Source organism: Sander lucioperca, chromosome 18 (genome assembly GCF_008315115.2).
Source record: "Sander lucioperca isolate FBNREF2018 chromosome 18, SLUC_FBN_1.2, whole genome shotgun sequence".
Taxonomy (NCBI): domain Eukaryota; kingdom Metazoa; phylum Chordata; class Actinopteri; order Perciformes; family Percidae; genus Sander; species Sander lucioperca.
Window position 1 is genome coordinate 21,918,720 of NC_050190.1, and position 14,180 is coordinate 21,932,899.

The 14,180-nt window shown below is 40.3% G+C and overlaps 1 protein-coding gene across 3 annotated transcripts; it reads right to left on the minus strand.

The window, feature by feature from the left end:
* Window positions 1–581: 581 nt before the first annotated feature.
* LOC116057717 (protein FAM163A-like) lies at window positions 582–12,502 on the minus strand. 3 transcript variants are annotated; one of them, XM_035994951.1, is made up of 6 exons: window positions 12,075–12,496; window positions 11,230–11,283; window positions 4,811–4,914; window positions 3,493–3,642; window positions 3,202–3,316; window positions 582–2,458 (listed from the first exon to the last, which is right to left on the minus strand). In XM_035994951.1, exons 5-6 carry the CDS (start codon window positions 3,292–3,294, stop codon window positions 2,081–2,083), a joined length of 471 nt encoding a protein of 156 aa, XP_035850844.1. In that variant the 5' UTR covers window positions 3,295–3,316; window positions 3,493–3,642; window positions 4,811–4,914; window positions 11,230–11,283; window positions 12,075–12,496; the 3' UTR covers window positions 582–2,080. The 3 variants fall into 3 exon arrangements, with proteins under 3 accessions (XP_035850844.1, XP_035850845.1, XP_031166165.1); XM_035994952.1 differs by lacking the exon at window positions 3,493–3,642 and having other exon boundaries at window positions 12,298–12,502; XM_031310305.2 differs by lacking the exon at window positions 3,493–3,642.
* Between the last annotated feature and the right edge of the window lie 1,678 nt (window positions 12,503–14,180).

Sequence of the window (14,180 nt, forward strand, 5' to 3'; positions counted from 1 at the left end):
TGGAGATAGTAAGTCCCTTTGGGGTGGACTTTGGGCTTTTTCACTTTGTAAACCTATAATGTGCACAAAAAAGATATACAACACAATAAAGGAAAGGGGAAAAGCCAAAAAGCATAATATGAGCACTTTAAAACTATGGCTGGAGCTAAACAAAAAAACAGAAATGTTCCCGGCCATACAGGCAGAGAAGAGGATTTCCGTGGCTATTTCAACTAAGCCACCTTGGCTATGGACTTAATTGTTTTTTATCTAAGGTGTTTTACAAAGACAAATTATCCATCAGTGTTTAGGAAGTTTGTCAACAATCAATCAATGATTGAAACGTCAGTTTGTGGTCAGGAGAACAGGGTAGATTATTCTGTTTTTACTTGATAGATATTTGTAGGCTTTGGCCTTTTGACAGAGAATGGGCTGAACTTTGTTTTTAAAAGGACCAGTGTGTACGATTTAGGGCGATCTATTGACAGAAAAGGAATACAATATTCCTAATTATGTTTTTTATGAGAGTATTGTGGGGCCTTAAATAGTAATGCTGTGATGCTGTATGAAGAGGAATCCGCCGACACTGTTCTTGATTATCACAGTATAATTACCTGAAATTAAGAATCATTGTGTTTTCGTTAGAATTATCCTTTCATATCTACATACTGTAGAGAGCGAGTCCTCTTCCACGGAGCCCGCCATGTTTCACCGTTGTGTTTCTACAGTAGCCCAGAACGGACAAACCAAACACTGTCTCTAGAGAGGGCCTTTCCAGGTTTACATTACCTGAAGGCCACCGTAGCTATTCTACTACATGCTTGGAAAGGGAGGGGTGAGGGGTGAGGGATATTCAGTTGGTTGCAATCTGCAACCTCACCGCTAGATGCCACTAAATCCTACACATTGGTACTACAACAACTAATCTAATTGAGGTTCTGTAACTTCATAATTTTGGTAGTGTCATTAGTGAATAACAGCAATTGGAGCAGGAGCAATAATAATAAGGGTCCATAATAATATTTTCCTAATACTTCCCCACTATCTTTTCTTAAAGATCCATGTAATTTTGTACTAGTATTAGGGAAAACAGTGACTGTATTTAGTTAAACTATTTACACTAGTTCACTTACTTTAATTACTTACTAGCGTAACAGAGTTTTTTTTAGCAGATCAGCTGAACATGCAAAAAATGTAAGTAGGCAACATAAAATTCAACATGCGTATGGAAAATAAAGTTGCCAATAATAAATGAATAGTCAATTAATTATTACCTGGCCTGGTTTTTCATTCAATAAAATGAATGAATGTTTCCTGTGATTAGTACACAATTACATAGTTACATCCAGAAAACGTCAGAGGAAATTATTTAGGAAGTTATTTATTTAATTTATGGCTCCAACCATATGGTGCAAAAAAGTGCACATTGGCTCTTTAAATGTAGCTTTTTTTGGGGGGGGGAGAGGGGGATGCAATGTGTATTTCATAAGCTTTTAATGGTTCATGGATAATCATAAGTCATTAATGTGGCTTATTAGAATTGCTTCAAATTTGCATCCCTTTCACTTACACAACAAAATTGACTGTCTTTCAGTGTGCCTGGGGACCCTTTTGTGTTCACGCTATATTACAAGCATGGCCACGTGTACCTGACAACCTGCAAAAGTGGCTTGAATGATGCATCAATCGAGGTGCGTTCACACCTAAATTTAGTCACATTTCATGCATGTGACTTGGCCTCATGTTAAACAAAATAAGGTTATACTAGAGTTATAATATTTACCACTTCCCTGCAGATCTAACACTGGTTTATGCTGCTGCCTGGAGCCCTCCATGGTTTGGTCCGAGGATGTGTTGCTCACACAGAGGCTCTGTCAGTGGGCTCAGTTTATGGGTCACCCCCATGATGAATGAGTCTGGAATGTGTGGCAGAAGTGAGCTTGTACAGTAATGTGGGCATGTGTGTAATTGTGCAGTATCAAAATCTATCACCTGAATGTAGTCCCAAACAACAGGGCATGTGTTAGTTGTCAGGTGTGTGTTAGTATGTCTGAAAGGTTTTCTATATATGTTAGTGTGTGTCTTTATGGTGCAGCAGAGTTCAGACCTGGGTGCTGTAGGGGCGTGGTGGGGGAGGAAACATGTCCGTGTGACTGCAGTAACTCAGAGGGGAGGAGCCCTGCGGGTGGGCAGACAGCGGGAGAGAGACAGACGGGTTTTCGTAGTAGGTGTGGAAGCCCAGCCGCGCCCCTCCGTTGCGCATGTCGTCTGTGAGTCCAGAGCGGAGGGAGTACGGTGAACAGGTGGGGCAGTGGTTGTGGTGAGAACCCGCGTCCAGCTGATCCAGAGAGACGGGTGTGATAGCCGCGCCGTCCATGGCGAGGGCGTCGCAGGCATTGCAGGGAAAGTGAGAGAGAGGGTCCGCTCCCACCATGGAGCCCATGTCCACCTCTGAATCATTCTTCTTACAGCAGTAATACTGCAGAGGGTAAACAAGGAAGTAGTTGAAGTTGTGCCAGAAATTCCAACTCTGCTTCCAAACTACAACAAATTTCATAGGACATTCACATATCGCTGAGCTCAATTTTCTTTTATAGGTCATCTAGATCAGTGGTTCTCAACCTTTTTGAGTTGCGACCCCCCCAGAATAATGAGGTGTGTGTTCGCGACCCCCCACCCTCCCCTTTGACCACGAGAGCTGCAAACAGCTGTTTCTACACGACTCCCCCTGCTGCTTTGAGTGATTTTTGTGAATGCTCTGATTAATACATGTAAACAAACAATGCTTTGCTTTAATGACAGTTTAGTTTAGTCTTAGTTTTAGCAGCTAGTACCCAGCCTTGTCCAATGTGTTCCAGGCTCTGTATTAATGATGCGTTTGTAACTTTTTCTCTCCCTGTGACCCGCCTTCAGACCCCTTTCTGTGTTCCAGGACCTCCTGATTTACAACTGAAGCTCTGAATACAACACATGAAATGTACCAAACTCACACAGTAATGTTAAAACCATTCCCCAGTCTAGAATATGTTATTTAATTTTTTTCTCCCCAACCATCTGGCAACCTCCAGAAATGATCTCACGACCCCCTTGGGGGTCCCGACCCCCAAGGTTGAGAACGACTGATCTAGATAAAAGTTTATATTGAAAACATTTTTTTTCCCCTTTTCTTTCAAATGACTGAAGCACATTCCCATTCATGCACACAGAGTGACACAGTGATACCTGGAGTCTACAGTAACAGAGCACTGCTACAATGCACAGCAGTATCACTCCGGCGAGAATTCCTCCGGATATAACAATAGTTCCTGCTGACATTCGACCAGCTCTCCATCAAACCCTTCAGAGGGAGTCAGAGGGAGATGAAAGCAAGAGAAAGAGATGGAAGTTTGAAGACCGAGCAGAAAAGTGAAGGGATAAAAAAGAGAACGTGAATGAGCTTATTAGACATCTGGATTCCGCTAGCGCCGGTAGAGATTAAACTCAAATTAACTGCAACATATTCAGCATACTTACGTCCAACAAAGGTTTCTATAATGCCTGAAAAGATAACCAATGTAGGCTGAATTAGTATATTCATGTGACACCATGATGTAACTGATGAAACATGTTGTAAGTAGTTGGTTATCATGCAGCTGTTATCAGACAGCTGGGGATGTTTCAGGCCTCACAGACACAGATGGACGATAAATGAAAGGAGAAAAAATAACACCATGAACATGCAGAACAGCTTTAGTACTCATTGACATAGATTATTCAAGTCTGTAAAACTCTACACCACTCATCTCTAATTTGGTGTTTTTATGATGGCAGTATAAGATATGATTTATTAAAAGGTGTAGGAATTTCTCCGATCTAGCGTTGAGATCATATATCTCAATCAACTCTCTCTCGCCACGCAGTTCAAAGTACGTATTACAGCTACGGTAGCCTTCACGCTTCAAAAAGCGGGTCTCTTACTCTTTTCAATATCCGTTTTCTTTTTCTGGGCGAAGAAGAAGACTCCTGTTCCTGAAATTTGGATTTTGAATACGTATCTCCACGTTTTCTTCTTCAAACTTGCCGGTGCCGGGAAGCTACGATACCCATTAGCAGCATTAACAGCACCTATGAGTTTATCATGTGACAGGGAAAACACGAAAGGCGGAGCAGTATGTCCTGTATGTCCCTTACCGGCTAATGTATTTCAAGATGGCGCATGAATGTGGCGCGTCTACCCCAGTTCATGCAAATGCAAATGTAAAACTTCAAGCCAAAAGGAATACTTGGAATTGATGGTGGTGGTAAATATTCATGAAAAAGGACAAGTTTGTGAACGGGCAACACAGATTTTGATAATGAACAACTAAAAACGTTACACACTGGACCTTTAATGGATAATGGACATAGTAAAACCTGCGGGATAACATTGACCATGTTATCCCAAGATGTTAAATGATGGACAGAACTGTTTTACACATTGCTCAAAAATCTCCCAAAGAAGAATGAATGCAGCATGACTGTGGAGCTTGAGCCAATAGGCAATAGGCATAGCTTTGCAGACAGACTAAACCGAGGGGGAAACAGCCAGCCTAGTTCAAAAATATGTCTACCAACACCTCTAAAGCTCACTACTTTTCATGTATCATTTATACACAACTGTTTAAATGGGTTGTTAATCGACCATTTTTGCTGATCAACAACCGGGTACACTTCCTAAAATATTGAACTGTTTGTCACCCTCCTGTGGCTAACAGGAGCTTGTTTTCCGTTGTTATTCGCTAAGTGGAAAAGTAATTTTACCCATTGACAAAGCAGTAACATCTGAGCATTAATAGAAGAGATGGACACTTACATTAGAAGACAGCGAGAGATGCAGAGATGGAGGAGTGTGTGAAGGTAGGAAACCATGACCGGCCTATGGAGTGTTAATCTCAAAACCTCCTCTCACTGGAACCCCTGCGGGAAGAGAAAGAGGCTTCTGTCAAATACAGATACTGTATTTTATTTTGTTTGGTTTGGTTTTGCTTTTCTTTTTATTTCGTCGTATAAAAATAGCTAATTGTTTAACCTATAAGATGCCAAAAAAAAAAGACTGGATACTGTTACAAGTTACCAGATAAGTGATGTATTTCAAACTGCTTTTGTAGTTTGATCAATAAAAAAAAAGTATTCAAGTAGTATTCAATTTACAATGATATGAGATGGAGAAAAGCAGCAAATCCTCACATTGAAGAAACTGGAATTAGCTTATTAAAAGGCACGGTTGGTAGCTATTTCCAATATACACTTTTTTTATATATTGTTTGAAATGGTCTTTAATCCCCGACAGCAATAAATAATTTACGTGCTCTGAAAAAGCGCCGAGGGTAGGGGGGAGAGGTTAGACGGAGCCCCGAGGAGATGCTACTTTCAAATCTTGCTAGCACTTCAACCTTGCCTTTAATTTAGTATCAAACATGTCAGATTAATTAACTAGTTGTTTCAGCACTAGAGTATCTATCACATCCACTGTTTCATAATGCATGGAATCTGGGCTTGCAATAAGATCCATGAATATAGACATCAATTATACATAGTTAGACAAAAGTCTTAAAAGCAACAATTGCAAAGTGTGGATGAATTCCAACGGACTACTTTGGATGACAAACAGACACTAGATGGATTAGCATGCTGAATGCAGCAGCACCTACTGTGCACACTTGCCATATGGCCAGTACGTTTTATGCATATGTGCAGCACTGTTTCAGCATACTAAACCTGATTCATATGTGCATCTCCTGTCATTAGTGGTCGACTATGACTGATTACTGATTGCATGGATCATTATCATCACGCAATCTCCTTAATTTGAATACTGATATATAGCAATTAAACACAGCAAAGATGTATTTACTACAAAACTCAAAACGTATGCAACTTAATGTTTTGATGAGAACTAGTTAGAACATAAGAGACATAAGATATCTGACAGACATAGGTTAGATACTCAAAAGTCAAGAAAAGATATAGATGCATGCACAAGAACGCACTGCCCAATTACAGCAAAGTGATTGGGATTTCAAAATTCTTTCAGCGTTTGCTCTGCATTGCAGGTAGATACTCTTAAACAAATAGCTGTGATTGGCACACAGGACACAGGAGCAGTAATTGTGTGAATGAAAAGAAATCAAGAGACTGCACACATAATTATCTCCACTGCACACAGCAAATAGCAAAGTACAGTCTGGCCTCAAATAGACCTTATAAACAGGTCTATCTGACAGAAAGTAATAAATCAGCTGTGTGATTGAATATATGTGTGGATGCCTTGATTTGTTTTTACTGGCATTCAGATTAGAATACCACCAAATAAACACACAATCCAATGAATGCACTAAGATAGGATTACTTTTTATATCAGTATATAAATTACATGTTTGACATTCATTTAGACCAATTTATATGGTTGAGTTCAGGCAGAATTGTTCATTTTAAGAACTGCCATTATAGTAATTACAACACCAGATGACGAAGTTGATTAATTAAAACATCCACATATTTCTCAACCGAAGAACAACATTTAATTATCCCAATTAAATTGATTAAAAAAAACGAGGCGCTTCTTTCTCATTACTGGTGTATCAATGTAATTTTCTAAAAGCCATGAGGCTCCCAAGGCTGTAATTTGCAGTGAATTTTAGTCTTATTGCCTAATCAAATCGTTTAAACATTCTGGCACTTGCTGTATTGACGTAACTGGAAAATGTCAGCCAGAAGGTTCAAACAAATGCTAGTTTAAGCTTGAGTGGTTTGGTCTGCTGCCTGACTGTAGAGCCACGTTCCCCACGTTGATTAAAGTCAAATTCAGCCAGAGGTTTCTTCTTTGTGTGCCGCTTTTGCTTTTTTTTCCTGTCTGAAAATGCAAGGTTAGTGGGGTGTACCCCTTAAAATTGTAATTAGATAGGGTTAGGATCATAAATCTTAACATTTAACACTGAACGCACATGAATCTCTGACAAATATAACACAATCACAGGGGGTAATGTGTGTGTGTGCGTGTGTGCATGTGCGTATGGGTGTGTACATGTGTGTATGGGTGTGTGTTGAAATGAGCATATGAGCCTCGCTCCCAGACAGCTCACTCTGTGCAGTATCTTCCATTGCGTCATCGTACTAAATTATATACACCACGGGCCACGATAATGTCGTTAAAAGCGATGTGAAGTCTCTCTTGCTCCCCATTTCTCCATCTCTCTATCCCTCCCCTCTTGCTCACTACCTTATGTCTCTTCAGTCCTCCTTTTGCATCTCATCTCTCCTTTACTCTCCTAATCTTCTATTCACTCTTTCAGCCAATTCCTCCTCTTTCACCCCGCCTGTACATCATTCGCCTCCTGGTCTATCCTTTCAATTCCCTTGGCTTTTCATGGCATGACGAGACTGCTGATGCTACTATAACACATTTATGCAGAAAACAATGACGTATTTCAACACGGACAAAGCAAAGGAATCTTTCTAGGACAAAAAATAAATGATTTTGACTAACATGCAACCAAATTATGCTAGAAAGGGAGCATTGAAGTAAAGCCTCAGATTGGAGAGTTTCCAACAGCCTGGAGAGACAATGACGCCAAGTGACAGAGGTTGGGAGACTCAACTCTAACAGTGTCAGAGTATCTTAACCAGTGCAGTTCATATACGACTCTCAGAAGGTTCACAGCTGTCAGATTCAACTAGGAAACGCATGCAAACACAAATCCAAGCAAACCCACACATTAACACAACCCCTTAGATCACAAAACAACCCTGTGGCCTGAAAGAAGTTAGAGGATCTGCCATTAATCCCCGTCAGTTGCTGAATTGAAAAAGTGACAGGGATGAAGGAGGATGAGACAAGTCTCAGAGGAGCCAACAGGCATCTGATTTGTGTGTACAGTACGACTCCCAGGTGACCAGTAGACTCCGGTTAGACCGTGTGCGTCTGTCAAAGGAGCTTTAGTGACAGTGAGTAAAGGATCCAGTTCTTCACCGTACAAGAGAAAGGCTAAAGGAAATGTGTATCCCTGAGATTTGCAGGGATTTTTACTGAAGCACAGTGCTCAGTGTGTGTGTATATGTCTCTGTGTGTGTGTGTGTGTGTGTGTGTGTGTGTGTGTGTGTGTGTGTGTGTGTGTGTGTGTGTGTGTGTATGTATGTGTGAGAGAGGCTCAGTGGGTGGTTAGTTGGCATCCACTGTTCCAGAAGTAAAAGTCCTGCCAGTGTTAGGTGATCTGCAGTTGGTGCACTTCCAAGGAATATATGCACATGAGATGTCATCAGTCTTCTCCATAGCAATGCTAGCTGAAGCTAATGGGTATCACAGTAGAGCTGAAATGATTAGTCGATTAATCAACAGAAAATTGGAAAATACCTTGATAATCAATTCATCGTTATATTTTAATCACTGTGTTTTTGTTCGAAATGCTGAATATTCTCTGGTTCCAGCTTCTCAAATGTAAGTCTTTGATGCTGTTCTTTGTCGTGAATGATAGTCGTAAATTGAATACCTTAAAGGTTTGTACTGTTTGGAAGAAGCAATCTGAATGTGTCTGAATAATTAACAGATAAATCAATAGTAGCATCCCTTAATCATAATATTTAGAGCTATTTGCCATGCCAAACTGACGGACGAAATTGGTCTTCTTGGAAATAATTTAAAATTCGTGGCCATAACATAAACCTGCAGTATTATGCAGGAGACTCTTGTGTATCCATCTTGAGGAACATTATGGATATCACTGGAAAAAAAACTTTGAAATGAGAATATACTGCAAAGTGATTAAAAAAAGGACTTCTAAAACCAGTGGCTCCTGCTGCTTCGCAACTCATTTAACCAAAAGAATGACTGAAGGTTTTGTTTCACGAGTGATAACAGCATTGAAACACAGTTCATTGCACTGAACATTCATTTTAGACAGCTTCTTGTGATTTTTTGATCACAAATAGAAAGTATTCTTATTGATATTGTGATTTTGATTCTAACTATGTCACCCAAACATACCATACAGATCAAGAAGAGTGCTTTTTTTCTCGACCTTCCCCTCTCTCTTCCATACACAGAACATGCTCAGAATCAGTTGATTGGGGATGATTATACCTTTGTTCAAGCTACCACAACATCATCTAGTTTCGACCTTCATAATGTTGGAATTGATGTTGAGAGAGGTGGAGAGGTTTCACACTCCACTTGCAGAACTATACTTAGCAGTTCTGTCGTCTCTCGACAGTGAAAAGCAGGAGATGAGAGGCAGCTGAGAGAGGTGTCATATTTTAATTTGTTTTCTCTGTGGGAACTGAAACGATCCTAGCAGTCAGCTAAATGCAAAAAGCACAGAAACACGTGCGTGGGTGAACAACCAGCTCATACACACACACACACACACACACACACACACTCACATTCAGCACACACTCATCCATCACCAAACATATCCCTAATCGAAAGTTGGAGAGGGAAAAAGCTTCCCTCTGAAGATTCACGTTGGATGATGTGGTGATGATTTTGTGTTTTGAAATTAAGAGCTTTTTTCTCCCATGTGATGCCTGAGTGAACCAGGAAAAATAGAGAAGCTTTGAAAGGAAAATGTAATTACAAAAAAAAACTTTTATCTACAAGTTAAAGGAATAGTTCGGCATTTCTGGGAAATTCTTATTTGCTTTCTTCTTGCGAGTTTGATGAGAAGATTGATATCCCTCTTACATCTATCCAATCAATATATAGCTGGAGCCAGCACTTGGTTAGCTTAGCTTAGCATAAAGACTGGAAGCAAGGGGAAAGAACAAGCCTGGCTCTGTTGAACGCTAAATCACCACTTACTGCACTTCTAAAGCTCACTAATTCAGACGTCATATGTCATTCTTTTGATCCGTACAAAATGCGAAGAGAAAAGTAAAAAGGACACATTGTGGTTTAATGTGGGGTTAGGTTATGAACTATTTCTTAGCCAGGAGCATTGACTTCCTGAAGCAGGGGTCAGCAACCTTAGGGTAGCCTAACCAATGGCACACTGTGTAATAAGTGTCTCATCTGCATGCCAAATGACCTCTTTGACAGCCATTGGCAGCAGCACAACCTGTTATTTTTAAGGTAGTTTGATTGATGTTTCCCCATCCACATTCTCGATTAATTTTCTGTCAATCAGTTAAACAAGTAATCCTTGCAGCCTGTTTTTATTCCCATTACATTCTTTTTTATTTTATATATCCTTTAGAACATCTCCTGGAAATCACTCTGGCTTAGTGCCATAATCAATACATTTTTTTAAGTCTCATTATCCTGTCATTGCAGATAAATAGAAAATAAATAACGGCAGTATATTATAGGTATTTAAAAAGTCATTTTGAAAACTGAAACTCATTTTAAGCTCCTAGAAGACATTAGCTAGAGACAGAGAGTCATTATGTGGATGCATTTTAATCCATTTCAAAGGAAAGAAACAGAAGCTGGGAGATGGGTTTACAGATGGGAAATAGAGAGCCTACACAGAGTGAGGGAGAGCGAGATGGAGCGAGAGGGTGGCAGTACCTGAGCGGTCCCTTTACATATCCATTCTTAAATAATGATATGAATATTTCGTTGAGGTGGCCTCTAACTTTGTGCTGGAAATCACAGCGAGTCCCTGCAATTTTAAAGCCCTGGGGCTTTAATTATTAAACTATCATTCCTTTAACAATATTTTTCCATCACAGGGCAATTTAGCCAGGTAGTAAAATCGAGACTTTTCTGCCTCGTCTGCCTCTGAAAGCACTCATCTCAGCGTGTGAGGAGAGGAACACATCCACATCTAGGACAGAGACACCCACTGCTAGAGCAGGAGGGAACAAAGACAGCAAGGAGTGGGAGAAAAAAAGGTGGAGGTAAAGTGGATTATTTCATTTTTCAAATAGTCTAAAACGGAATTCAGTCATCTGTTTTTTTTTCCTCCATATGACTGACAACGCACATACTCACTCTGGTCTCTGTTTGTGTTTTGGTGTGTTGCTGCTTTATTTTGGATCATTTATGGTCGAAAACATTAGAAACTGGATTTGTGGAGGGTTAAATTCAGTGCAGATAAAGCCAAAAGAGAGAAACCACTGTAATCTAAATGAGCTGTAGAGATCCCAGTTGAAGATATGAAGAGCTGAAACACAAGTGAACACTTTCAGCTACACAGTTCGCCCAGGTCAAGATCCCTGAGGTGCAGAGCACAGGTCTGGCAAACAGTGTGTGTATATGGAGAGACAATGCAAATAAGCAAACACACCCCTTACCTGTGGAAGTCACAATCTGGGGGGGTAGCATCGTTGACTGTGCTGCAAAGCCCCCTGGGAAAGCAATAAAAAGACATGACATCAGTTATAAGTGATGCCAGGAGACGCCTGGGACCACAGCAGTGAAGTGGTCAACACTGCAGGTAGTAACTGTTTGTTTCCACGGGGGTCGGATGGCTCCGTCTTCATTCACGTAATAATTTCATTCATTAAATCTCTCTCATATCATTTATCACTGCTGCATTTATCCACCGCCTCAATCTCACATTCACTTTCAGTCAGTGCTCATAGGTTATTACATATTGTAGTTAAGTACACCATATATGTTGTAGCATGTATTAAATCTAACATAAAGAAAATATATATCATGTTATATCAAATCTGTATTAAAGTGGCCATAATCGTGCAGGATAAAGTACATATTGTATGGTCATTAATGCCCAGAAAACTCTAGAAATTAATGTTGCATATGATACCTTTTCTTTCTGTTTCTCTTTTAGTATCATGCAAACAGCCTACTGTGTATTGAGTTGTCATAAACAGGAAGAAGATGGAAGATGAATGCACTTTAAATCGATTTACTCACCTGTCCAGATTATGTTACTACTTCAGGATACACATCATTGTAAGTAATGTTAAACTAGCTATGTGTGGCCTCTTACCAAGATAACAACGTGAATGAATACTTTACTGATATAAACATAGCTACTGTTTTAACTGAAAAAGCGACTAGAGGTCAATTTATCAATTGTTAGATCACCGATAAGCCTAATTTCTACCTAATTAAGCGGATACATTGATACGCAGAGCCGTTAAGTGGCGCGCGGATGATTGTAAAGCCTTACCTTTCAGATTGAAAGAAATCTCAGCAACCTGTTTGAGAGACCGTTTCTTATTTTTTTTCTACAAGTGCGGTCGGTCCAGTATCGTAAACGGTTCCACACACAATATCCTCTCCGGTACCGGTCAATAAAGACGCTCGGAGCCCCCTTGCGCTCGTTCTACAACCGGAACCATCACGTCATTATCCGCCGTCCGTTATCCCCTCCTTCCCACCGGTTCACTTACAGACAGGTGCAAGTGAGGGCCTGTGGGAAATCTCATGGCATCCTCGTCCTCTGTGCAGCGCTGGAGAGGGATGAGACGAGGCGGCAGTCCGGCTGCTGAGTGTCATCGCTGGGCATGGCTGCGTCCTCAGCGCGGCTCCCGGGGGGCGGTTTGGCACCCGCTGCCGCCGGTCCCGGTGGGGCGGGGTAGGAAGAGCAGCGGTGGGAGCAACAGTGTGAGCTTTACACCGTGTGATATCACTTTACCGGGAGTATGGGAGAAGGTGCTGGTGGTGTGGACAGGGGGTCGTCACCATCCTGAGATGAAAGCGTAAAGCTGGTGGAATAACGCTCAGTCACTGGTAGAGGTTCACGCTGCCTTTGTTGGATGTCAATTTCCAAATGTACATCCAAAGCCTTGATCTCTCTACAAAGTAAAACATTTCTGCAATCCTTACGTGTAACTTGCAACAAGGCACCTGTGTCAGCAAGTTTCGTAAGGCTGAAAGAATTGTGGCAAATCTCACAAGCTGCCCTCCAAATTTCATGCAAATAATTTCATGCGTTTTTGAGATATCTTGACAAAAAATACCTCCTCGGTAAAGGAAAAAAAGTAAGATAGTAGTGGGGAATATAGGCTACTTTTAAAACTCAGTAAAAGTTAAACTTGCTTTTTTCAAAGAAGTTCATTTTAGATAAGAAATGTGTATGTGACATTACATACTAGTTAAAAGTTCAGCTTAGAAATGAAAAAGCGCAAAGCAAAGTTAAAGCTATGAGAAGCAGGCTCTATTTTGCAGGAATGCCCTCCTCTCGCTCATACACTTCTACAGATTCTTTACACCTGAAGCTGCCCAGTACAACCAGCCACGCTCTGACCTGCTGGCCACTGAGCAGCTTGACTGGAGCGGTTGGGGGTCCAGTTACTGACCACAAAATACACCAAGTGGCATAGGCTACACAAAACTGCTGCAGTAACAAGGTGTACTTAGTTACGTTTATCCTTGAGGAGAAATGCACATATACAACGTACTTAAGTAGAAGCATTAATATATAATACCCTCTATAATGGTTTATAAGTTAATGTATAGCTTTATTATTAATAAAGTGTTTGCTGATGCATTAGAGAACCATTTTCAGCCATGTTTTAAAGAAACCTTTGCAAAATCTCTCTTGCAGTCTTTTTACTTCTTTTGCCGCAGTAATCAGCAAGACTGCTCCAATGCACCGTTTGACTTCTGACCTTCTGGAAAAAGAGCTGCGGGATATTTGCATTAACATTTACAACTGAAGAATTAATGTAAAAGCCCTTTAAATCAATTACTTTTTTTAAGGTTTAAAATCATAGCTGACTTTTGCAGATAAAAGTTATAATCCGTTTATTATTTTTATATAGCTATTTATGAGCATGTATTAATGGTTTATTAATGACAGACACCTGGCCGAAAAAACAAAAAATGTATCTCATTAAAGGTGGATAACGGATCTATAAAGCGTCAGTAAATTAGTTATTAATAATTTATTAAGCCATTAGTTACATTTTGATTACTTTTTATGGGTGTCTTAAGAGAAAGTGGTACTATGAAGAAAATCGATTGATTTAGGTGAAAGGTCTTGACACTAAAGTCTCAAAGGAAAACAGTTTGAGTGAGTGCAAGCAGCTGTCCATGGTGCTATGACAAAAGGGCAAACACAAGGGCCATCATCTCTTGACCTCAGATACATGGAACTAAAGGATTATCTTTATAAACCTTCCTCTTTCTAATTGCCTAAAGCAGCCGGAGCCAACCATCTCAAACTGCTCCTGCAAACAAGATCCATCTTGGCAATAACACCCATATAATGAGGAGATTTCGCCTGGCTCCATTTGTTTAAGTATAATCTTGAGCCAGAAAAAAAGAAAGG